The 25,176-nt window shown below is 35.0% G+C and overlaps 1 protein-coding gene across 1 annotated transcript in view; it reads left to right on the top strand.

The window, feature by feature from the left end:
- The window catches only part of LOC105838097, a 130,788-nt gene that overhangs the window by 81,137 nt on the left and 24,475 nt on the right, over positions 1-25,176 (top strand). Inside the window, exon 4 of the mRNA XM_036292847.1 lies at positions 23,113-23,338. Within this exon, the coding sequence (XP_036148740.1) occupies positions 23,113-23,338 (226 nt within the window). The remainder of the gene's footprint in view (positions 1-23,112; positions 23,339-25,176) is intronic.

The raw sequence follows: 25,176 nt of genomic DNA, 5'->3' as shown, positions 1-25,176 counted from the left end.
GAAGGAAGAATTGAAGGAGATTATGGAGGAGCAGGGAAGAAAGATGAGAGAGGAGATAAATGCGTTGAAAAAAGAAATTAATGATTTCAAGGAGAGAGAATATAGATGGGAAAGAGAAAGAAAGAGTTAGTGGTGGCGCAGGAAGAGTTAAAGAGAAAGATAGAGAAAATAGAAGTAGGAGGGGATAACGCAGTGGGAAAAAAGGTGAGAGAGATAGAGAGGAGGTTAGAGTTGAAGGAAAGGGAGGACAGAAGGAAGAATCTATTAATTAAAGGTGTAGAGGTCAAGGAAGGGAATAGGAAAGAGGCGGTGGAGAAGGTGTTCAGGGAGATAGGAGCAGAGGTGACCGTGAAGGGAGTTAGGAGAATAGGGGAGGGGAGCAAAAAAGGGAGAGAGATGATATGGGTGAAGTTAGAGAGTGAAGAACAGAGGAAAGAGGTGTGGAGTAAGAAGAAGACGCTGAAAGGTAGGGAAGAAAGAATTTTGGAAGATTGGACTTGGAAGGAGAGGAAGATGAGATGGAGGTTAGAAAAAATAGCAAAAGTAGAAGAGGAAAGGGGAAATAGGGTATGGTTAGGATATGGGAGGATTAGGATAGGAGATTATTGGTGGAAGTGGGATGAAGAAGAGGAAGTCTTGAGGAATGAGAAAGGAGAGTTGAGGATAGAAGAAGGGGGGGAAGGGAATGTAGGAAGATTGTGAAGGGTAAGTCAAGAGAGGAGGAGTCGAGAGATGAGAGAGTCTTGAAAATAGCCTTCTGGAATGTGGCAGGGCTGGGGAATAAAGATAAAGATTTTTGGGATAATTTAAAGGAATGGGATGTAATGTTTTTATCAGAGACATGGGCGGACACAAGGGGTTGGGAAAAGATAAAAAACAAGGTACCAAAGGGTTATGAGTGGGGAGTACAGAAGGCTAGTAGGAGAAATAGAAAAGGAAGAGCGATGGGGGGAATGGTGGTAGGAATAAGAAAAGAGCTAAGTGATAGAGGAAGTAAAATAGTTGAATTAGGAGAAGGGTTATTGTCGGTGGGAATTAAGATTGGAAAGGAAAGTTGGAGGATTGTAGGGGTGTATATAAAGGAGGAAGGTAGGGAAGGAGCTATGCAGTTACTGAGACGGATGATGGAATCAAAGGATGGAGATGCGAGGGTGATTATTGGGGGCGATTTCAACGCGAGAACCGGTAGAGAGGGGGGAGGTTGGGGGGAGGATTCGGATGGTGAAGAAGGGGAAGAGCAGGCTAGGAGAATGTCCAAAGATAGTAAGGTAGATAAGGAAGGAAGGAAGCTAATAGAACTGATAGGTGAATGTGGATGGGAATTGTTAAATGGAAGGATGGTAGGAGATGAGGAAGGAGAGTATACGTATGTAGGAGCTAGAGGAAGCACTGTGATAGACTATATTTTAGTAGATAGAGAGACAAAAGATAGAATAGAAAAGATGAGGGTAATAGATAAGGTAGAGTCGGATCATTTTCCAGTAGTGGCAGAGTTGAGGAGTGAGCTGAGAGAGGTAATTCCGAGGAGGAGGGGCAGGGAGATAAGGGGAGTCTGGGATGAAGAGGGAAGAGAATTGTTTAGGAGAGTTTTGGAGGGGGAGATAGAGGAAGAGGAGGAACAGGAGGTAAATGAGGAGTGGGATAGGATGAGGAGTAGAATTAAGGAGGCAATGGGGAAGACGGAGAGAGAGAGAGGGAAAAGCAAGAAGGTAGAAAGAGGCTGGTGGGACAAAGAATGTGAAGGAATGAAGAGTCAGGTGAGGAGGGAATTAAGGAGGTGGAGAAAAGGACTAGAGGATAGGAATAAATATATAGGGCTGAAAAGAGAATACAAAGTTCTTTGTGAGAGGAAGAAAGAGGAGGAGAACAGGAAGTGGGAGAAAAAAGCAGAAGAGGCCAGGAATGAGAGTGAAGTATGGGAGATAGTAAATAAGGATAGGAGAAAGAAAAGGAGGGTCAACGAAGGAATAAGAATGGAGGAGTGGAAAGAGTACTTTATGTGTTTGTTAGGTGGAGTAGAGACTAGAGTGGTTAGAGGAGAGGAGAGAAAGGATAGAGAGGATGGTAGGAGAGAGGAGGAACAGGGCATAAGCAAGGAGGAGGTAAGAAAGGTGGTGAGTAAACTAAAAGTAGGAAAGGCGGGAGGATTAGATGGTATTCCGAATGAAGTATGGAGGTGGGGAGGAAGAAGGTTAGAGGAGTGGATAGGGGGTTTTTTGAATAGGGTATGGAGGGGAGAGGAATGGCCGGAGAATTGGAAAGAAGGTGTAGTAGTACCGATTGTTAAAAAGGGAGAGGGAAAGCAGGTGAAGGAGTATAGGGGAATAACGTTAATGCCCACGCTTTATAAGGTATACGCGAAAATTTTAGCAGAGAGGTTAAATGAGGAGATTGAAGAGAAGGGAATAATCCCAGAAAATCAGGCAGGCTTTAGGAATAAAAGAGGGACAATAGATAATATTTTTGTTTTGAACTACGTAGTAAATAGAAGTGTGGACAAAAAAGGTGGAAAACTAGTAGCATTATTCGTAGATTTGAAGGCAGCGTTTGATTCGGTGGATAGAGGGATCTTGATAAAGACGATGAGGGAGAGGGGGATTAGAGAAGGTTTAATAGAGAGAGTAGAAGGCTTATTGAGAGAAACGAAGAGTAGAGTTAGGGTAGGGGAGGAGACGGGGGAAGAGTTTTGGACGGGGAGGGGGGTAAGACAGGGTTGTCCACTGAGTCCGTTGTTGTTTAATCTATTGATTTCAGACTTAGAAGAGGTAATGGGGAGGGTCAAGTGGGGAGGGGTGAAGGTGGGAGATGTGAAGGTGTGTACGTTAGCATATGCAGATGACTTGGTGTTAATAGCGGAAGACGAGGATCAGATGAGAAGTATGTTGGAAAGACTAGAAAGATACTTGGATGAAAAGAACTTAGTTTTAAATGCAGAGAAGTCGAAAATAGTGAGGTTTAGAAAGGGAGGAGGTAGGGAGAGTAGAAGAAATTGGTGGTGGAAAGGAAATAGGATAGAGGAGGTGAAAGAATTTTGCTATCTAGGGTATGTGTTTCAAAAAAATGGGGGGCAAGAAGCGCAGATAAAAGATAGGGTGAGAAGGGCGGCGGCAGTGATGGGTCAGGTTTGGGGGATTGGGAAGAGAAGGTACGGGGGAGATTGGGGAAGGAGGGTGTGGCTATTTGACAGGTTGGTATGGACGGTTATGGGATACGGAGTGGAAATTTGGGGTTGGAAGGAGAGAGACGGTTTAGAGAAGCTAGAGGAGAGGTATCTGAGATGGATGTTAGGCTTGGATGGGCACACGCCGGGTTATATGGTAAGAGAGGAGATACAAAGGGATAAATTGAGAGGGAAAGCGGGAAGGAGGGCGTGGAAATATGAAAGGAGGTTAGAAGAGGGCGGAGGTAGCGAGTTGGCAAGGATGTGTTTAGAAGAGATAAAGGAGAGGTGTAGGACAAAAAAAGTAGGGAGTGGCTGGGAAGGGGAAAGAAGAAGTTTTTGGGAGGACAGGGGAGGGAGTTTGGAAGAGTTAGGCGAGGAAAGAGAGGAGGATAGAGTAGAAGCGATATTTAGTAAGGAGAGAAAAATGCAGGGAGAGGAAAGATGGGAGAGAATTGTAGGTTCGGATTATAATAGGTGGTATAAAATGATAAAGGAGGAGGGCGTACCAGGATACTTGAAAAAAGGGTGGGGAGAGAGTAGGTGGAGGAGAATTATAAGGTGTAGATTGGGTAACGAGATGAGAGGCAATAAATATTGGGAGGAGGAGGAGAAGAAAAGATGCAGATTATGTGGAGGTGGCGTAGAGACATGGGAGCATGTATGGGAGGAGTGTAGAGATTGGGGTTTAGGCAGAGACAGTTGGCAGGAGGTGGTAGGAAGAATTTTAGGGGCAGATGGAGAGGGAGAGAGTTGGTTTAGGGATTTGATGAGAGAGAGGGAAGGGATAGAGAGAGGCGAAGATAGTATGAAGAGTGGAAAAATCGATAATTAATTGAAGGAAGGCAGAGGAAACGGAAGTCCACAGATAGGCGGTGTGTGTGTGTGCGTAGGATAGGTTGTGGAGGCAGCAGCGGCTGCCAAAGCAACCAGGAATTAGATTTAAGATAGAAATAAGTTAGTCTAAGATAGAATAAGTATGTTGAGATTGTAAACCCCAAGGGGATTCAATAAAATTCATTAATGTTAAGTAAGAAAGTAAAGTGTGTAAGAGTGATATTAGAAAACATGAAAATATAATATGATTAATAATTTGTGTTTAGACAGAGAAAGAGATGGAGGGAAGAGAGTGAGAGAGCGTGAAAGATAAAGAAGGGGATTACATAAGAAGGTAAAGTGTGTAAGAGTAATATTGAACAACATAAAAATATAATTAATAATTTGTGTTGAGAGAGAAAAAGAGGGAGAGAGGGAGAGTGAGAGAGCGTGTGATAGAAAAAAATAAAAAATAAAATTTAAAATAATTAAATAAATAATAATTTTTTATAAAATATGTTTTTATATAATATTATGTAATTATTTATAAAATTATACTTACACGGTTTTTATTCAAAATTGCAGAAGATAGAGGATAGATATAGACAACATAAAAATATGATTAATAATTTGTGTTGAGAGAGAAAGAGAGAAAGAGAGAGAGGGAGAAAAGGAGAGTGAGAGAGCGTGAGATAAAAAAAAATAAAAAATAAAATTTAAAATAATTAAGTAAATAATAATTTTTTATAAAAATGTTTTTATATAATATTATGTAATTATTTATAAAATTATACTTACACGTTTTTTATTCAAAATTGCAGAAGATAAAGGATAGAGGATTAAAGAAAGAGAAAAAGATAAAGAAAGGAGAGAAAAAAAGAAAAGAGAGAAAAGATTCAAAAAGCATAATTCTTTTAAATTAATAAACATTAAGACATTTCATAAAAAAGCGGAGAGAAAAAAGGAAGAAAGACGAGATAGGTATTTAATAATTGTTTAAAAAGCTGTAAAGCTTGTTTTGTTAAAATTTTGAATTTTTAATGACTTAATTGCGTTTTTATTTTTAACATATATAAATGTTTTTATTTAAGGTTAAAAAAAATAAACATTATATTAAAAAAAGAAAAAAGAAATAGAGGAAGCAGAGAGTAAGAAAAGAAAAAAAGAAATATTAAAGAGGTATATACAGAAAATAGAAATAAAGAAGGTACATAATATTAATGAGTCAGGTGTTGAAAATCAATGTATTGTTTTGTTGTAATTAACATTGACTTCAAACGGGTATATATATTGATTTTCTTACAGCTGTCTCAAAATCAATTAATATAGCTGATACGGACGTAAAACCATATATACACTGCAAAAAAATGTAATGTATCCAATGAGATATGTAGTTGAGGACTGCCTACTCAATGCAATACTATATGTTATATTAGCACTTAACAAATCAAACTTTCACCTAGGGATTCTCAAAGTAGAGTCTTTGCCCTTTAATTTAAAAAAAGTACATGTAATTTAGATGATTTTTCGCAAAGTTGCATCACTTTGAAGATTGCCTAAAAATCGGTCAAAACTTTTGTCTCGTTTTCTTTTGCGCCAGTGTTTATATAGATATTTATAAAAAATAAAAAGTTTAAAAAAATTGCAAGAATTAAGTGATAGGTAGAAGAAGAAGAGAAAGAGAAAGAGAGAGAGAGAGAGAAGGAAAGAAGAGAGAGAGAGAGAGAGAGAGAGAGAGAGAGAGAAGGAAAGAGAGAGAGAGAGAAATTAAGTAAATTTGAAGATCTTATTAAGAAAGAAAAAGAGAGAGAGAGTGCGAGATTTCGGGAAGGTAACATTTGCGTTTTAAATATTTTGAAAAAAAAGAATCTTAAACTCTTAATTCTCATTTCTTATTAATTATCATTCTCAATAATTATCAATTTTTATTAATTATTATTATTCTCATTAAATATCATTTGCGTTTTAATTATTTTGACATTTTGTGTATTTTAATAGAAGAAAAGGAATGAGATTAAAGAGAAAGAATTGAGATCGAGAGAGTTTAAAAAAGAAATCCAGAAAGTGAAAGTGTTGAGATTTGATTGAAAATTATCAGGTAACATTACATATAATATTATAAATTTTAATTTATTTAAAAATTTAAATTTAATGTTGTATTATTAAGGCATAAGATTTAAAAAATTTAATTTTAAAGTTGTTGGATGCTTGTTGTCAGAAGTTGTTGAAATGGTCAGAGAGCGATAGTGAGTTTTATCGAAAGAGATTAGAAAAGGAAAGAGATTAGATGAAAGGAAATTATAATTGAGAGAGATTAAACAAGAAAGCCAGAAAGTGAAAGTTTTGAAATTTTATTGAAAATTAACAAGTAACGTTACATATAATATATTATAATTTTTAATTTATTTAAAGGCGATTAAGTATGGAGGTAAAGTGTGTAAGAGTGATATTAAGAAACATGCAAATATAATATAATTAATAATTTGTGTTTAGAGAGAGAGAGAGAGAGAGAGAGAGAGAGAGAGAGAGAGAGAGAGAGAGAGAGAGAGAGAAAGTGAGAGTGAGAGAGAGGTGGGGAGGAGGGGGGAGAATGAGAGAGCGTGAGAGATATAGAAGAAGATTAAATAAGAAAGTAAAGTGTGTAAGAGTAATATTGAACAATATGAAAATAATATAATTAATATAATTAATAATATAATTAATAATTTAGAGAGGGGGAAAGGAAGAATGAGGGAGCGTGAGATAGAGAAGGGCATTAAATATGATAAAGTGTGTGAGAGTAATATTACAGAAGAAGAATAAGTGCAATGTTCAATATAAAAATGCTAAGTGGCGCGCGCGAAGCGCGCGCAATGTTGTGTTCTAGTATTATATAAAAATAGATTTTATTAGAAAATTATATTTATTTAAATGTTTTTTAAATTTTATTTTTTATAAATATCTATATACAGGATGTTTGGTAAAGATTTATGCAATCTTTATAAACAGGTAGAGCGCATTAAACTAAACAGAAAAGTCCTTTACCGTTTTTCCATTTTTGCAATAGTTAACGAGTTATTGATTACACAGGTACACAAAAAAGTGGTGTTTTCTTTTGAAATTAGGAAAAAATAAGTCAATTCAGCAATTCTGATCTTGGATTTGAATTCATTAAAATACATAAGGATTAATTAGTTTGGTCCGCCGAACAAACCACTTTTTTGTGTGCCTGTGTAATCAACAACTTATTAACTATTGCGAAAATCGCAAAATGTTAAAGAACTTTTCTGTTCAATTTAATGCGCTCTACCTGTTTATAAAATTGTATAAATTTTTACAAAACACCCTGTATATTTACATATAAATGTACATATACATACGCATGTATATGTATATGATATTTATGTTTTACGTACATAACATATATATGTTCATAACATAACATAACATGCTATTTTATACAAAAATAAGGCACAAAAAATAACGCAACAGCTTTTTAAATAATTATTATATACCTTTTTTGTCTTTCTTCCTTTTTTCTTTCTCCGTTTCTTTATGAAAATGTCTTAATCTTTATTAATTCAAAAGAATTATGCTTCCTTGAATCATCTCTCTCTTTTCCTTTTTCTCTCTTTCTTTTTTATCTTTTTTCCTTTCTTTAATCTATCCTTTATCTTTTGTAATTTTGAATAAAAAATGTATAATTTTATAAATAATTACGTAATATTATATAAAAACATATTTTTCAAAAAATTAGTATTTACTTAATAATTTTAATTTTAATTTATTTTTTATAAAGTATTTACTTGATAATTTTAATTTTAATTTATTTTTTATAAACACACACACACACACACACACACGTATGTATGTATGTATTTATTTTAAAAAAGTTAAAAAAATTAAGTAAATAATAATTAAAAAAAAACATGTTTTTAAATAATATTATGTAGAATAATTATTTATAAATTTACATAATTTTACACACACGCGCGCCCGCGCGCGGACATGTCCACATAAAAAAAAATACAGCCAATAACATATGTAATAGCGAGCTGATAACTACATAAAATATTCAATACAATATTTACTCTCAACGCAAGTACACCCACAAAACATAAAAATATACTCAGTACATACATTGTACATACATTTATGTATATTACATATTCCAGGTATATACTTTCTTCATGTAATTTATATACATTGGATGTGAAAAGTATGTGCAAATGAAACCGGGTTAATGTACATAAAAGATCCATAGTATATACATATGTATATAATATGTATATTGTATGTATGTATATTCTGTATATACATTTTTATATGTAATATGTATATATTATGTATATACATAAAAATATACTCAGTACATACATTGTACATACATTTATGTGTATTACATAATCCAGGTATATACTTTCTTAATGTAATGTATATACATTGAATGTGAAATGTATGTGCAAATAAAACCGGATGTGTATCTAAATATACCCCACAAAACAATTTGATATACAATGTATATATTATGTATATACATTTATGTGTGTTGTATATACTATGGTTCTGTATTACACCGTACATCCATTGCATATGAAATGTTACAAGGAAAATATCCATTGCAGATCGGAAGTATATACACATGTATATGATTCGTATATTACATGTATATACATAATGTATGTCCATTTATCATTCATTTTATATACATAACATGAACATAGAATGTACATAATACATGCATAATATTATACATATGTCCATAGTATATATACATAAGATGTACATAGAATATACATGATACAAATTTGTGGAGATTGTGTGTTGGTACGGTACCGTACTCGAGGCACGGTAGCTAATAAAAATGAGATTCGAGATCTGATTGCGGAGTTGCAAGTAACCCCCTTATATATGCAAGAGAGAATCACTTGACTCCGGAGAAAGGGCTAAGTTGCACCGTCTAGCGGTGATTGCGAGAATTACTCCTTACACGTGAGCGTACAAGTTCATGTTATAAAGGAAAAATATCTTGCATATGAAATGTACATACATTTAACATTGTGCGCTGTATATACATACTAAATACATTAATGGATATGCACTTTATATACCATAATGTATATTCGAATCATGTATGTGAGATGTATATACATTTAACATTGTACGCTGTATATACATATCAAATACATTAATGGATATACACTTTATATACCATAATGTATATTCGAATCATGTATGTGAGATGTATATACATTTAACATTGTACGCTGTACATACATATCAAATACATTAATAGATATACACTTTATATACCATAATGTATATTCGAATCATGTATGTGAGATGTATATACATTTAACATTGTGCGCTGTATATACATATCAAATACATTAATGGATATACGCTCTATATACTATAATGTATATTCGAATCATGTATGTGAGATGTATATACATTTAACATTGTACGCTGTATATACATATCAAATACATTAATGGATATGCACTTTATATACCATAATGTATATTCGAATCATGTATGTGAAATGTATATACATTTAACATTGTGCGCTGTACATACATATCAAATACATTAATGGATATACACTTTATATACTATAATGTATATTCGAATCATGTATGTGAGATGTATATACATTTAACATTGTGCGCTGTATATACATATCAAATACATTAATGGATATACACTTTATATACTATAATGTATATTCGAATCATGTATGTGAGATGTATATACATTTAACATTGTGCGCTGTATATACATATCAAATACATTAATGGATATACACTTTATATACTATAATGTATATTCGAATCATGTATGTGAGATGTATATACATTTAACATTGTGCGCTGTATATACATATCAAATACATTAATGGATATACACTTTATATACCATAATGTATATTTGAATCATGTATGTGAGATGTATATACGTTTAACATACAAGATATTTTTTTCACATTATGGAAAAAAAATGCATATACATAGAATATCCGATGTTATATGGGCAATGTTAATACTGCAATAACATATAATATTGCATTGAGTAGGCAGTCCTCAACTACATATCTCATTAAATACATTACATTTTTTTGCAGTGTATATATGGTTTTACGTCCGTATCAGCTGTATTAATTGATTTTGAGACAGCTGTAAGAAAATCAATATATATACCCGTTTGAAGTCAATGTTAATTACAACAAAACAATACATTGATTTTCAACACCTGACTCATTAATATTATGTACCTTCTTTATTTCTATTTTCAGTATATACCTTTTTAATATTTCTTTCTTTCTTCTCTTACTTTCTGCTCTCTCTATTTCTTTCTTTCTTTTTTAAACGCAACTAAGTCATATTAAAACTTCGAAATTTTGACAAAACAAGCTTTATATTGTAAAAGAAAGGAAAAAAAGCATTTCAAAGAAAAAATTTAAAAAACATTTTTTTAAATTATAGATATATAAATATTATTGTTTATAGAAATAAAATACTTACTTAATGTTATAAAGAATTAAGCTTTTTTACTTCTTTGTCTTCCCCCCCCCCTTCTCTCTCTCTCTCTCTCTCTCTCTCTCTCTCTCTCTCTCTCTCTCTCTCTTTCATACTTTACCGTATTGACATGTATTTTTTTTAAATTGCTTAGAAAAGAATGAACTTTAAGAATCTGGATTAATATTAGCCAGATTTTAACGAGAAACTTGTGAAAAATGATAACAAACTTTTACTTTTTTCAATTAAAAAATACATGTTTGGTTTTCACGCGATACAAAAGATTCGCACTTAACAAATCAAATTTTCGCCTAGGGATTCTCAAAGTAGGGTTTTTTCCCTTTAATTTAAAAAAAGTACATGTAATTTAAATGATTTTTCGCAAAGTTGCATCACTTTGAAGATTGCCTAAAAATCGGTCAAAACTTTTGTCTTGTTTTTTTTTGCGCCAGTGTATATATAGATATTTATAAAAAATAAAAAGTTTAAAAAAATTGCAAGAATTAAGTGATAGGTAGAAGGAAAGAGAAAGAGAGAGAAAAAGAGAGAAGGAAAGAGAGAGAAAAAGAGAGAGAGAGAGAGAGATTAAGTAAATTTGAAAGAGATCTTATTAACAGAGAAAAAAAGAGAGAGTGCAAGATTTCGGGAAGGTAACATTTGCGTTTTAAATATTTTGAAAAAAGGAATCTTAAACTCTTAATTCTCATTTCTTATTAATTATCATTCTCAATAATTATAATTTTTTATTAATTATTATTCTCATTAAATATCATTTGCGTTTTAATTATTTTGACATTTTGTGTATTTTAATAGAAGAAAAGAAATGAGATTAGAGAGAAAGAATTGAGATCGAGAGAGTTTAAAAAAGAAATGCAGAAAGTGAAAGTGTTGAAATTTAATTGAAAATTATCAGGTAACATTGCATATAATATATTGTAATTTTTAATTTATTAAAAAATTTTATTTTAAAGTTGTATTATTAAGGCATAAGATTTAAACAATTTAATTTTAAAGTTGTTGGATGCTTGTCAGAAGTTGTTGAAATGGTCAGAGAGAGATAGTGAGTTTTATCGAAAGAGATTAGAAAAGGAAAGAGATTAGATGGAAGGAAATTATGATTGAGAGAGATTAAACAAGCCAGAAAGTGAAAGTTTTGAAATTTTATTAAAAATTAACATTTAGCATTACATATAATATATTATAATTTTTAATTTATTTAAAGGGGATTAAGTATGGAGGTAAAGTGTGTAAAAGTGATATTAAGAAACATAAAAATATAATATAATTAATAATTTGTGTTTAGAGAGAGAGAGAGAGAGAGAGAGAGAGAGAGAGAGAGAGAGAGAGAGAGAGAGAGAGAGAGAAAGAAAGAGAGAGAGAAAGAGAAAGAGAGAGAGAGGGCGAGGGGGGAGAGTGAGAGAGCGTGAGAGATAAAGAAGAGGATTAAATAAGAAAGTAAAGTGTGTAAGAGTAATATTGAACAATATGAAAATAATATAATTAATATAATTAATAATATAATTAATAATTTAGAGAGGGGGAGAGGGAGAATGAGGGAGCGTGAGATAGAAAAGGGCATTAAATATGATAAAGTGTGTGAGAGTAATATTACAGAAGAAGAATAAGTGCAATGTTCAATATAAAAATGCTAAGTGGCGCGCGCGAAGCGCGCGCAATGTTGTGTTCTAGTTATAAATACCTAACATCCTGGTGGAAACAATTTCTATGAATTTCTAAAAATATTTGTTAAAAGTAAAAATTTACAGGAATTTGTAATGTTTTCTATAAATAAATATGAATTTTTTTCAGAAATTAAAAAAAATAATCACAAATTACAATTCTCTTTAATAAAAAATTTGTTACAAATAGTATTTTTTTAGTATACAATTTCACAAAAAATTAAAAATTAAAAATTTTTTTTTAATTAAAAATTTTATTAGTTAAAATATTTACTTGTTCATATAATATTAGAGTTATTTATAAATAATTGTAGAAATATTCTGAAATTTACACATCGCAATAACTACAGAACTTTGAGTTTTTTCTATTTCTTAATTTCCCATAAAATCCTACCTGAAAAAAGAGATGTTGAATCAAATTTATTGTTGCCGCTTTTCCGTGATGCTGATGGTTCTCTCGCTGCGCTTACTTCGTGTTGTATAGATTCTATACAATTATCATTGTAATTTATTCATTCGAGTGTGAGAGCGCGTGGTGTTCGGTCGGATAGAGTGATACGGAAGTATATAAACGGTGCCACGGAAAATATTAGAGCCACAACCAGCCCTGCTCAAAAGGGAGCGTCCGAAATGGCCACGTGCGAAATGGTTACGGTCGAAACGGCCACGTCCGAAACGGCCACGTCCGAAACGGCCACGTCCGAAACGGCCACATCCGAAACGGCCACGTCCGAAATGGCTACGTCCGAAATGGCGACGTTCGGGATGGCCACGTTCGAAACGGCCATGTTCGGAATGGCCACGAGAAATATTGCACGGAGTTCAATTTGCCCACGTTCGGAACGGCCACGTTCGAAATGGTCAGGTATGTTTTACATAATTTCCAGTACAATGCACATGGATTAGCGACTTAGACGGGGTGGGTGCGGAAGGGGGACTGAAGGCCCTCCTTACACCCGTGTGTGTGTGTGCGCGCGCGCAAAGCATTCTCTGCACCACATAGTTTACAACTTTCCACACAAACAAGAAAAAAATCATTCTAAACATGGCCGTTTCGAATGTGGCCAATTTGAACGTGGCCATTCCGAACGTGGGCAAATTGAACTCCGTGCAATATATCACGGGGCCATTTCGAACGTAATCAAATTTACGCGTGGCCATTTTGAACATGGGCAAATTATATCTACCCTGCTCAAAAAATCCGATAGAATCAGATAAGAAAAAATTCTATCAAATTGAATCGTGGTTTTGGTTCTTAAATATTAGATTGTTTATCTGAAATACGTGATAGACTTTCTATTTTTCTGTATCGTATTTTTCGTATAGATTACCTATCGTTTTTAAACAATTTTTATCTAGTCATATTTTATATAAATTAATCGTATTCTATCGTGTTTTTGGTTCGTAAATATTAGATTGCTTATTTGAAATATATGATAAACTTTCTATCTTTCTGTATCGTATTTTTTGTATAGATTACCTATCGTAAATCTAGTTTCAAAAATGTAAAACGTTTTACTTTTCTTGTACAGAATCGTTTACTAAATTAAAATGAGTAAATCATAAAAGTAATATATGGCAGTCCTCTTCCACATCGTCCTCCCGTAGCGAAAGACACTGATTATTGCTCGTCTTAATCGTGTTGCGGGTGACCTTTATAGCGAGTCGGCTGCATTTGACTCCCCAGAGAGTTCAATCGCCTATCAGCCTATCAGTGACGCCGCGTACTAATTAAAAAGTTGGATAGAAATTGATAGAAACATAGAAATCTGATAGAAAAGTTATAAAATTCTATCGTTCTTTATCGCATCTAAGAATTAAACAATTAAAACTTCATCTGAATATGGATACTTTCCTATATGATCTTATCTAATTATCTTACTGACAAAGGAACCTCGCGAACCCGTAAATTCTGATTTTAATGAAACTTGGCATAAATGTAGAGGGGGTGAATACATGATTTTAGAAATTTTTAGTTGGTGCCCAAAAACGGTTTGAAGGGATGAAATCACCCTTCAAAGTTGAGACGATTTTTGCGGTTTTTCGATATATCTCATAAATTAAACAAAATATTAAAAAATGTTTCATACGAAAGTTTTACAGTATAAATACCTTTATTTAACTATGCTATTTATTTAAAAAAATTTTTTTTTATAAAATTTTATATTTATTAAAAAATTTTTTTTATAAATTTTTATAAAAAATTAAAACTATGTATTAAATAAAAACAAAAAAAGGAAAGCATTACTTACAAAAAGGAAAAAAATATCTATATCATCTATATCTAAATTATATCTATATACTATATATATATATATGTGTGTGAATGTGTGTACGTAATTTATTTTTTCTTTTTCTCACTTTTTTTTCTTTTTGTAAGTAATGCTTTCCTCTTTTTGTTTTTATTTAATACATAGTTCTAATTTAGAGCTCCAATATTTAAAAAATGTAATGTTAATATTATTAATTTTAAAGCTAAAGTGTCACGGAATAATTAAATGTAAGAGAGAGGAAAAAGAGAAAGAGAGAAAGAAATAAAAACAGAGACAGAAAAAAAACTTTTTTTAAAAAGAGAGATAGAATGGAGAAAAATAATTATTAGGTAAAACTTTTGACAGTTTGCATACTTTACTTATTTGACGTACAGATACTTCGCATACATTACATATTTAATTCATATTTGACAGATACGTATTTAAAGAAGAAAAGGAAAGAGATGGGAGAGAGAGAAAGAGAGAGAGAAAATAGAAATTTAATTATTTTTCTTATGAAAAAATACTATTGGATTATTGGACTATTTGCCAAAAAACTACTGAAAACTATTGCAACTAATAGTAATACTGTTGGACACACTATTAGTTCAATAGTTTTCAGTAATTTTTTGGCGAATAATCTAATAGTCTAATAGTATTTTTTATAAGGGTTAATTTAAAATAATATACAAAATATATAATATACTGAGCAACAAAATTAACGCAACAAAAATTTATACCAAAATTCCACTCAACTTCAAATAATCGTAACGTCGCGAAAACTTATCATATTGGAATGATTTCTTTTCATTTTAAAGCTTGAAATCTCTCTACTTTAAAGAGCATTTGTCAAATTTTGATCCTCTGCTTTTCCCTTATTGGCATCTCTTCAAAAGAAAGAACGTGTTTGATCTTAAAAATTTTGCACACTTTGATGCGCTACAAGGGTGCAATAAATTTTTCTCGTAAACTTTATTTTCTCGTAAACTACTAAATTATCGTAAATTATGAACTTTTTCCTACAAATTGAAAAAAAGTTAAAATCTGTACAATTTTTTTTGGCGGAGTTATGGCGTATTAAAGTTACCTATGCATTTTAGTTTGTTTATGCCTCTTACCACCAGTATTAGTATTTCTCAATGCGCACTACGAAGAGGTTGCTGATCAAATTTTGTGGATTGTGTGTGTGTGTGTGTGTATGTGTGTGTGTGTGTGTGTGTGGGTGCGTGTGTGTGCGTGTGTTGCGTGTGTGTCGTGTTGAACGAAAGAAATAAGAAAATATTACCCGAAAAAAATACATATTTGTACTTTGTGTATTACTTCCACGTCTTGGAATGATTTTTTGAAGATGCTCGTGCATATTGATGCAGAATCTAATAATTGCCTCCTGAGGAATTTCGTGCCATATGCGCTATAGTGCTACTTCCAGTCAGCGCTGCCACTTTTGATGCTCTGCCACCTAATCGGTGTGATGCAAAGCTGTAGTGGTGGCAACGCACACACGGAAGGAGCCGTGTACGTGTGCTGCCGGCGCTCGGCCAGCTTTGTCACGCTTCGTCCACGCTTCGTCCAAACTTCGGAAAGCGGAAGAGTGCAGACAGCTCTCTCTCTCACTTCCAAGCTGTACGGCCTCGAGTCGCTCGAGCTTCGAGCCTTCTTCTTGTGCTGTTATTCTTATCTCGCTCGTTTCTATTACTGTTTCGCTCGCTCTTTAGGCTCTGTTGTCGTCTCGCTCGCTTTCATTACTTTTTCGCTCATTCTCATGTAATTATCATGGTACGCGTTACTCTCCACTTACTCTTATAACCATATTTACAGACCGACGATTAGAAATTTGTACTATTAAATTATTTATTACATTTATTATATATAAATTGTACATTATATATAATTATACAGTTATTTAATTATATGTATGTTATAATAAAATAACAAAACAAAACTTGATTCGTCTAATGGATCTTGCGGGTCTTTAATTCTGCACTAGACGCGAGACACTGTCGTGTCTTTTAATTATGGTGTAATTAAAAATATAAATTAAATAAATTTTTTTCTATACATAAAAGAATAACAACTATAAAAATAAAGGATAGAAAAGAATAAATGATAGTTCACTCTTGGCCAACGTGTATGTTTTCATCGAAAACTTATTAGTTTATTTAATGAGTTTATGATTAGTGAAAAAAAATAAATAAAAAATTAAATTATGTATTATTTTATTTAGGATCAATTACTAATGTTTTATTTAGTTTGCCCTTTAATTTGCAAACAATAACTAAGGATAAAAAATATTTAAATATGAAATAAATACGTGTTTTTTAAATTTTTAACTAAAATTTAAAACTCCACACACGCACACACACACACACAATGCACAAAATTCGATCAGCAACCTCTTCGTAGTGCGCCGGAAGCCGAAGGCCGGTGTGCGCCAGGCGGCGAAATGGTCTGATGATCTGCTTCGTCGGCGGAGACTAGGAAGTCAAAAGCCGGCGTGCGCCAGGCGGCAGAGCGGTTTAGTGACCAGCACTGTCGACGGGGAATGGTGCTCGATCCTGATCGAGCGCGGCTTTTATACCCGTCGGGGCGATCCCCACGCGCTTCCAGCAGCGTGGTGGGATCGGTTCTCCGACGGGGATACTAGACTTTCGGGAGGGGCGTCCGTGGACGCTGAGTCCCGTATAGTGGAGCGGGTGGTCGGCCCCGGGATTTAGTGACAATCGTCACAAACTGAAGATCCAAAGGGTCGAAAAATTCAATTTTGCCAATTTTTGAGCGTCAAAAAGAAACTCGAGGCAATAAAATCGCCTTCCTGAGACGAAAAGAAACCTCGAGTGTTTCCCAGATAGCCACAAATGTATGTATGAGCACAAATTGTTCTCATGTTGCTAATAAAGATGTTAGCATCTTGCTATGCATTTACGTCGTCCCTTGTGCTGTTATTTGCTAGCATTCGACACTGATCTTAAATAATACTAGCATAATGTTTGAAACGTGCAAAGAATTTTATTTCCGACATCGAATGCTAGCAAACAACAGCACAACGGATGACATAAATGCATAGGAAGATGCTAATATCTTTATTATACCAAACTGGCTATCTGGGAATTGTTCTTTCAAGGTATGGAGCACGAAATTAGATGCAGTGAATTTTACACGTGTTTTCGCGTGCATGTGTAAGTGTTCCTGCTCTCGGCATTACCCAGGATCAACGACGTGGACGTAGCAAAAATCTAATCTCTTCGGAGTGCTGGATTAACTGTGTGTGTGTATGTGTGTGTGTATGTGTGTGTATGCCTGTGTATCTGTGTATATGTGTACGTGTTCGTGTCACAGCAGAGATCAGGACCCCATGGTTCGTCAATTCCACGGTATTTACCAACTCCAAACTCTCTCTGGTGTGTGTGTGTGTGTGTGTGTGTGTGTGTGTGTGTGTGTGTGTGTGTGTGTGTGTGCGTGTGTGCGTGCGTAAGTGTGTGTGTTTATACTTCAGTAAAATGTCGTTTATACGATTTTCTTCTGTGCGTCTGTGAACAATCACGCATGAGGTTCCAACAGTAGTCTGTCATCATGTGTCTATCCCATCTACTTTGATTATATCTTTTTTCCATTGTTCTAATATCTTGCTGAAATCGCTCTCCTTGCTGCTCGCTTAAATCACCAAGGTTTTCTGGAAATCGGTCCAAGTGCATATAAAGGTGAATTTTAATGCTCATATTAGTACCCAACTTTTGGAAATTTTGTAGCATATTTTGTACCAGCCCTTTGTAATTCTCAGATTTTTTATTGCCTAAAAATTCCTGACAGATTAAAACAAAACTGGACCACACAGAACTTTCAACATCATTCTAATGACAATAAAATAAACCTTGACTGTACCTCATGTTTCAGCAGTGGAAGTGAAGATGAGAAAAACTTACGCACACAACAACAATTTTCACAGGCTAAAGTCATTGATTTCAAAAAATCCAAATCTTTAACCAGCTTTCGAATTTGTGGTCCATCAAAAATGCCTGCTTTCAATTTCTCCATGCTTATTTGGGGAAAAAATTTTGCAATGTATTGAAAGCATTTTCCTTCTTTATCTAAGGCTTTGACAAATTGTTTCATAAGACCCAATCTTATATGTAGTGGTGGAATAATAATTTTATTCCTGTCGAGCAAAGGCTGGTTTATAACGTTCGCTGTACCTACTGTCAAACTTTCTCGTAATGGCCATGTCGTTTTTGTCCAATGATCTTTTTTTGCTTTACTATCCCACATACAAATGAAGCAAGGGTACTTGGTGTATCCACTTTGTTGCCCAAGTAAGAAATTTACCATTTTTAAGTCAACACAAACAACCCACTGGTGTTCTTCATAACGAATTTTCTGCAAGACCATCTTTATATTTTGATATTCTTCTTTAAGTTTTGTTGAGTAGCCGATTGGTACAGGAGCGTAGTGATTTCCATTGGGCAGTAAGACACACTTCAAGCTTCTTTTGTTACTGTCAATGAAAAATCGGAAAGACTCAGGTTTATATTCAGTTAAACCCATTTTGGAAAGAAGTCCGGCAATATCATTGCAATAAACAAACTCTTCATTTTGACTAAAATACGAAAGAATATCTTGCTCTCTATTTCTATAAGCTGTTATTTTAATTTTTGGCTCCAAACATTTTTTTCCTTAAATTCGTTTACAATTGACAAAAATATGATAGATTTAAAAAAACTCAATTTTGCAATTTTTTAAATATTATTTTATTTAAATAAATGTTTAACGTATCTGAGTTAACTAATTATATGGATTATATCATCGTTTTTATCATTAAAAAAACGAATAGATTCATATAGCACAATATTAATTTCAATCTGTTTAATGCAGAACACTTAAGAAGGAATTGAGTACATTTACAACCCAGTGTGACGTTTGAGGTAAAAAATATAAGTTTCTTGTTCTAAGGTTAAATTTATTACACTAAATTATTTTCGTTTCATTAATAATATAAGTATGACAGTTATATAACTCTATGCATATATTGTTTTATAACTACGTAAGTGTCGTACAATCTCCCTCCCGCCTTCCTTCCTCTCTCTCTCCCTTCTCTTTCCCTCTTTCCTCCCTCTTTTTCTCTCGTTAACGTCATTTATTTGGTCTATAATTTACGAATTAAACAAATTCACTGACAATGAGTAAAATTCGATCGTAATTATGCTGAGGGTTTCGTCCGGATAGACTTTAACTATGTAAATGTTCAAAGCGCGAATTATCTGGCCGCAGCAAGTAAATAAAGACATGTCGGTTTTTTTATAACTGAAAAAAGAAAAATTTCGAGAAGAAAAGAAAAAATGTCTTGTTAAAGGCTATGCAGAGAAAAAACTCGTAGATAAAATGGAATTAGCAAACGCATCATAATCTACAATTGGACGATTATAAAAATTAGCAAACAAGAGGCGAGCCAGGCTAACATCACATTCGTCGCGCTTCAAAATCTGGCCGAATAATTTTCCTGCGGCCAGGGAAAGAAAGTTTGCTGCTGAATGTTAAGACCTAAGAGAGACGGAGAGAAGATTATTAGACGGAGAGAATATTAAATATTTTTCAGTTAACATACGCTGGAAAAAAGGGAACCAGGGCTGTGAAAGCCACTATGGCGCAATGACAACACCTTCGGCATTGTCATCAAAAATTTTACGTAACACTCTCGAAAACAAGATGAAAGGAGGGAAGCCATAAAAGAAAAAACCTTCCCAAGAAAAAGTAAAAGCGTTGACTGCAAAAGATCCGGGGTCTGAAAGCCAGGAAACGTAAGTGCCGCATTTAGCATACAATGGAAGCAAAAAGGTCAATTTCGAGAGGACCGAAACATTGCAAAATTTTATTAAAAACTACCTCTAACAGAGACCATTTAGTATTTGTATTCAAACACCGAGATTCGTTATCAGCGACAACATTCTCTGACGAGGACATGTAGAATGCAAAAAAAATATATCTCTCCTCGCACCATTGCCAGATATCTTTTGCAATCGACGAAAGAAGAGGAAATATAATAAAACCAAAACGATGAATATACGACAAAGTAGTTGTGTTATCAAGCCTTAAAAGAATGTCACAGTCTCGGCATGCGAACGCATAAGACTTGAGCTGTCTTTAATTCGAGATTGTTGATATGAAAATGACGATCTTCTTCAGATCACCATCCATGAGTACTTTTAACAGACCATAAGGTACCCCAGCCGGTGAGTGATGCAACTGAAAAAATTTACAAGATATAATTGCCTGAACGAATGAAATTCTTTTGGTAAGGATCCGATAAAACTGAAATCCACCAAAGAACATCCTTTTTGAGTGAGAGGGGAAGTTTAATTTCTGCCAAGAAATTATTCGAAGATTCTTCTAGGGCAAAAAATTTAGGTGGCACTCACTTGGACACGGTTCAAATGGACATGGTGCATTTGCACACGATGTTTTTGGACACGATATCTTGCGCACCGTTTATTTGCACCCCGTTCATTTAGACACAGTGCTTTTGGACATCGTTCATTTGCACACCGTTCAGTTGCACACCGCTCACTTGCACACCGTTCAGTTGGACACAAAAAGAAACGGATACATACACACACGCGCAAGCGCGCGCACGCACGCACGCACGCACGCACGCACACACACACACACACACACACACACACAGATGGTGCAAGGGGAGCCTTCGGCCTCCCTCCTGCACCCACGCGAAGCTTTTTCAATCAAGAAAAAAGAAGACAGGAATTGGTCCTTCGATGGCTCTACCTGAGTAATGGCACCTTTATTAATAAGGCGCTGGATTTCCGCGTCGCAATAGGCTTCGACTAAAGAGGTAAAGTTTGGTTCGTTGAGAAACGAGCATTGATGGTGGAGAAAAAAAAGGAATCCTGTAGCTCCGTACAGCGTTGAGAATTTCAGAATCCGAAGTAATACGTTCCCAGGCATGAACAAAATTTGTTAGGTTACCAGTCAGTCTCACCTCTTTTAACGACGATGGCGCAAAGCTAATTTTCGAGTCCTGTCCCTCGACTGCCAAGCCCCACTCCGTCGAGGTGAAGGATTGTTCTGGCAAGTGGGGCTTTTCGAGTTTCCCAGAGTCGAAATAAACTTAGGTTGTGGCTGTACTCGAGAAAGTTGGTGAGAGGCTGCTTGCTGATGAGGGGTTTGAGTTTGGAACTCAGCTCCCTGGCAACTTTTTCGCAGGCCTTGGCCTCCTTAATCTCCTCTGTACAAGAGCAACCAAAGAGCCATTCGTCAATCGGGGCCGAGTCCGCCGTATTTTTTCTCAAAAAGTTCAAGGCTGGTTTGATAAAGACTCGTCTCTGTAACGAGAGACGGTACTGAAAGTCAACGACTAAGTGGATTCTTTCAGCAACATTGAAGAGCCTTCCTTCCTTCTTCAGGTAATAGCTGGTCTATTTCCTCTGACATCAACTCCGAAACTGCTAAGCCGAACGCATTCAAGACCGCCGCAAACTGAGATTGATGCGTAGCCTAGATTTTGCCTCGCTTTAGAGCCGATGCTGAACCCTTCAAGGTAGGCAGTAAAACCTTATTAATTTTAGGAAGGCCCAGAATCAAGAGATTACCCTTAACCTCGTGCTCGGAAAGTAAATAAGTCCTCAGAGTGTCCAAAAGACGATTGTGAACGGTATCACGAGCAAAAGCGAGCGCAGTATGATCCCACGACAAAGCAGTGGGCGAGTCAATACAAGAGTCAAAAAGCTCAAAAGCCCTCTTAGACGACTTGTTTAAGATAGCGTCAGGAAAGAAGGGGAAAGAGCGAAGAACACGTTACGGTCCCGAGCGTCCGAGATAGAATCTAAAGAAGTAAGGTGTAATAAATAAACGCTATCGAGAACTCAATCGGAATCGTTCCTTCTATGCCAATTTGTGGATGGATCAACAAAAAGGATCGACAAGAGAACGCACCTGGTATGATGCCCTGGTTCCTGAGAACCGTCCAAGACCTCATCTAAGCACTTACCTTCCGTTTGCAGCACAAAGGCAATTGTTTGTGACAACGTAGCCTCCTCCGGCTGGGGCTGCACCGGGACAGAATCAGGGCTCTGAGACAACTCAGTTACGTTCTTTACAGGCTCTAGATCTATTTGCGACGTCATGATGTCCGCTGGACACTGACCTTCAGAAGGATGAGAGGAAGTATCCGCCAGTGCATTATACAGAATCACCGCGGGGACATGCAAATTCGCTTCAATTGCAGAGATTTCCTTGATAGTCTAGAAGCTCCAAGATACAATCCAGAGAAACTGAGAGAGAAGCTTTTCGGGAATACGATCCGATTTTTTTCGGATCATGCGATTTTCTTCCATCGCCTGAGGAATCCCGAGGAGAACCACACTTGTGCCGTTTATGACTTCTAGAGATCTAGGTATTTCTAAAACGGTATTTCCGCGAGGACTTACCTATAATTGGTCTCAAAAAAAAAGGAAAAGAAAACAGCTAAGAGAACCGGAAAGACCGACGTGCTGATCTGTGTTGATCGACGAACAGAAAAACAATGAAGAGTTATGGCGGACGTACGCGTATCTAAGGCGCGCACGGATCCCAGACGGTCCTTAGGACGCGTTTTCATTTTTTATTTTTAAAATTCTGTTGATGCGACATGTAGGAATGCACTACTACATAGTTAAAGTCCATCCGGACGAGACCCTAGGCATAATCACTTATAACATTTACAGGTAACGGTACGCCAGATGTTTATAAAATACTCGGAGATACCAGAACAGGCCAGGCAAATTACGATTCTTCGTATATGAATAATAATATGTATGAAAATCAAGAAGAGCTGTACATCGGTCGCAGTGGTGATCCGTGGAGCACTTCTTCAGTGCGTTTTTACAATAAAAATATCTACACGCGAATATCATTGAACATGACGACAAACAACACGAAGACACAATCTGCGTAAGTAAAATATACTTATAATTCTTATTATATAATACTTATAATAAATCTTTATTAATTTTATTTAAATTTCTTAAACTGTAACACAAAACACAGAAATATATTCTTGTTTCAAAAACATTTATTTTAAAAATATTAAAATTTAAAAAATATTAAGTAGGTAATTATTGTAGTCTCTTATAAAAATATACTAGACAATATTAAATTGGTGATTAATATTTATCAGTAATTAGTACTTATTTTAAGTATTATTGTGTACATGTTTTTTCGACACTTTAATCGTGTGAACGAGTTATAGTCCAGTGCATCAAATTATAGGTTTTAAAAATCTGAAAAAATTTGTATAACTTAAAAAGCTCTTATTTTGTAAATCCATTTTAAAAAGTAATAAAAAATAATTTATTTAAATCATTTGTTTATGTAAACAAAGTAAAACGTAGAAAACATACTATTTTGGTTAAAAAATTGTAACTTTGAAACAAATTACCGAAATCAAAAAATCAAAAAAAATTAAGCAAAAAAAATTATACTTTTAAGAAAATAATATTAGAATACAACACAATAGAAGAAAGTGCTTAATTAAGTTTTGATCATGAAGAAAGCTATTTTGCATGCAAATAAATGTATTTTACGAGAAAATAAGTACTTTTTATTTCAATAAAATTTTATTATTAAAAACTTAAAAATAGTTACATTTAATACTCTTCGCTAATTAGATTTTTTATAAATAAATCACAAAAATCAATCGCTACAGCATGCCAATCGGTGATCTTCGTATATACGTTTACTGCATTTTGCGCAACAGAACTATGTTTCCTTATCTTTATTTTTAAGGCATAAGGGATAATTATGCACAGTAATGGCGATCTTACCGATTTGAATGACCTTGATATATGTTGTCAGGATCATTATTTTAAATAACATTTTCCTATACATGTTACCATCACTCGGCCTTAGTTTTTGAATTATACACAAAAATTTATTGGTAATTATGCAGTGACATGAGCATGAACAGGGGATAGTCCTTGGCCACTAATGAGAACGCGTCGGCGGGTGAGAGGCAAAGTCCCCTGCCCGTAATTTTTCCTAACTTTTTTTTGTTTTACGAGGTGGGAATGCATTTACGCATACCCTTGCCGCCCGGGTATGTGGGACTTACGGGTTTGTGAGCGGGAAGGCTAAGCCTTTCCCGCTCACGTGCAATACCCGTACTACCCACTAAACCCACCTCGGGTGGCCATGTCCGCGTGTTTTGAGGGGCCCCGCGGGAATCGCTATCCAGCATAACTGCCGGGGGGGCCCCCCACGCCAGCGCGCCACCAGGTAACGCGCGTCGCTCCGGGGGAGCGGGACGAGTGTCTTCCAAGTAGAAGAGCCCCACCCCTCCAGTCGGTCCGTTTGACATAGACCGATCCAGCTCTTAATATAGGACAAGGGAGGGAAAGACCGGTTGCTCGTCTTCAGTTTTTGACTTCTTCATAAGAACGGAAGTGCTGGTCAGCCCGTGTGTCATTAATCGAAACAAGTGATAGTCAGAGGGAGCAATATCCGGAGAATACGGCGGGTAGAGTAGGACTTCCCATTTCAACGTTTCCAAGTATGTTTTGACGGGCTTTGCGACATGGAGTCGAGCATTGTCATGCTGCAAAATCACTTTATCATGTCTATCGTTGTATTGCGGCATTTGTCTTTCAGTGCTTGACTCAAACGCATCAATTGCTTTCGATACCGATCGCCTATGATTGTTTCAGTCGGTTTTAGTAGTTCTTAATACACTACGCCGAGCTGGTCCCACCAAAACAGAGCATGACCTTGGAGCCGTGAATATTTGATTTAGC

The sequence above is a fragment of the Monomorium pharaonis genome, chromosome 10 (assembly GCF_013373865.1).
Source record: "Monomorium pharaonis isolate MP-MQ-018 chromosome 10, ASM1337386v2, whole genome shotgun sequence".
Taxonomy (NCBI): Eukaryota; Metazoa; Arthropoda; class Insecta; order Hymenoptera; family Formicidae; genus Monomorium; species Monomorium pharaonis.
This window is presented reverse-complemented; position numbering and strand designations above follow the sequence as displayed.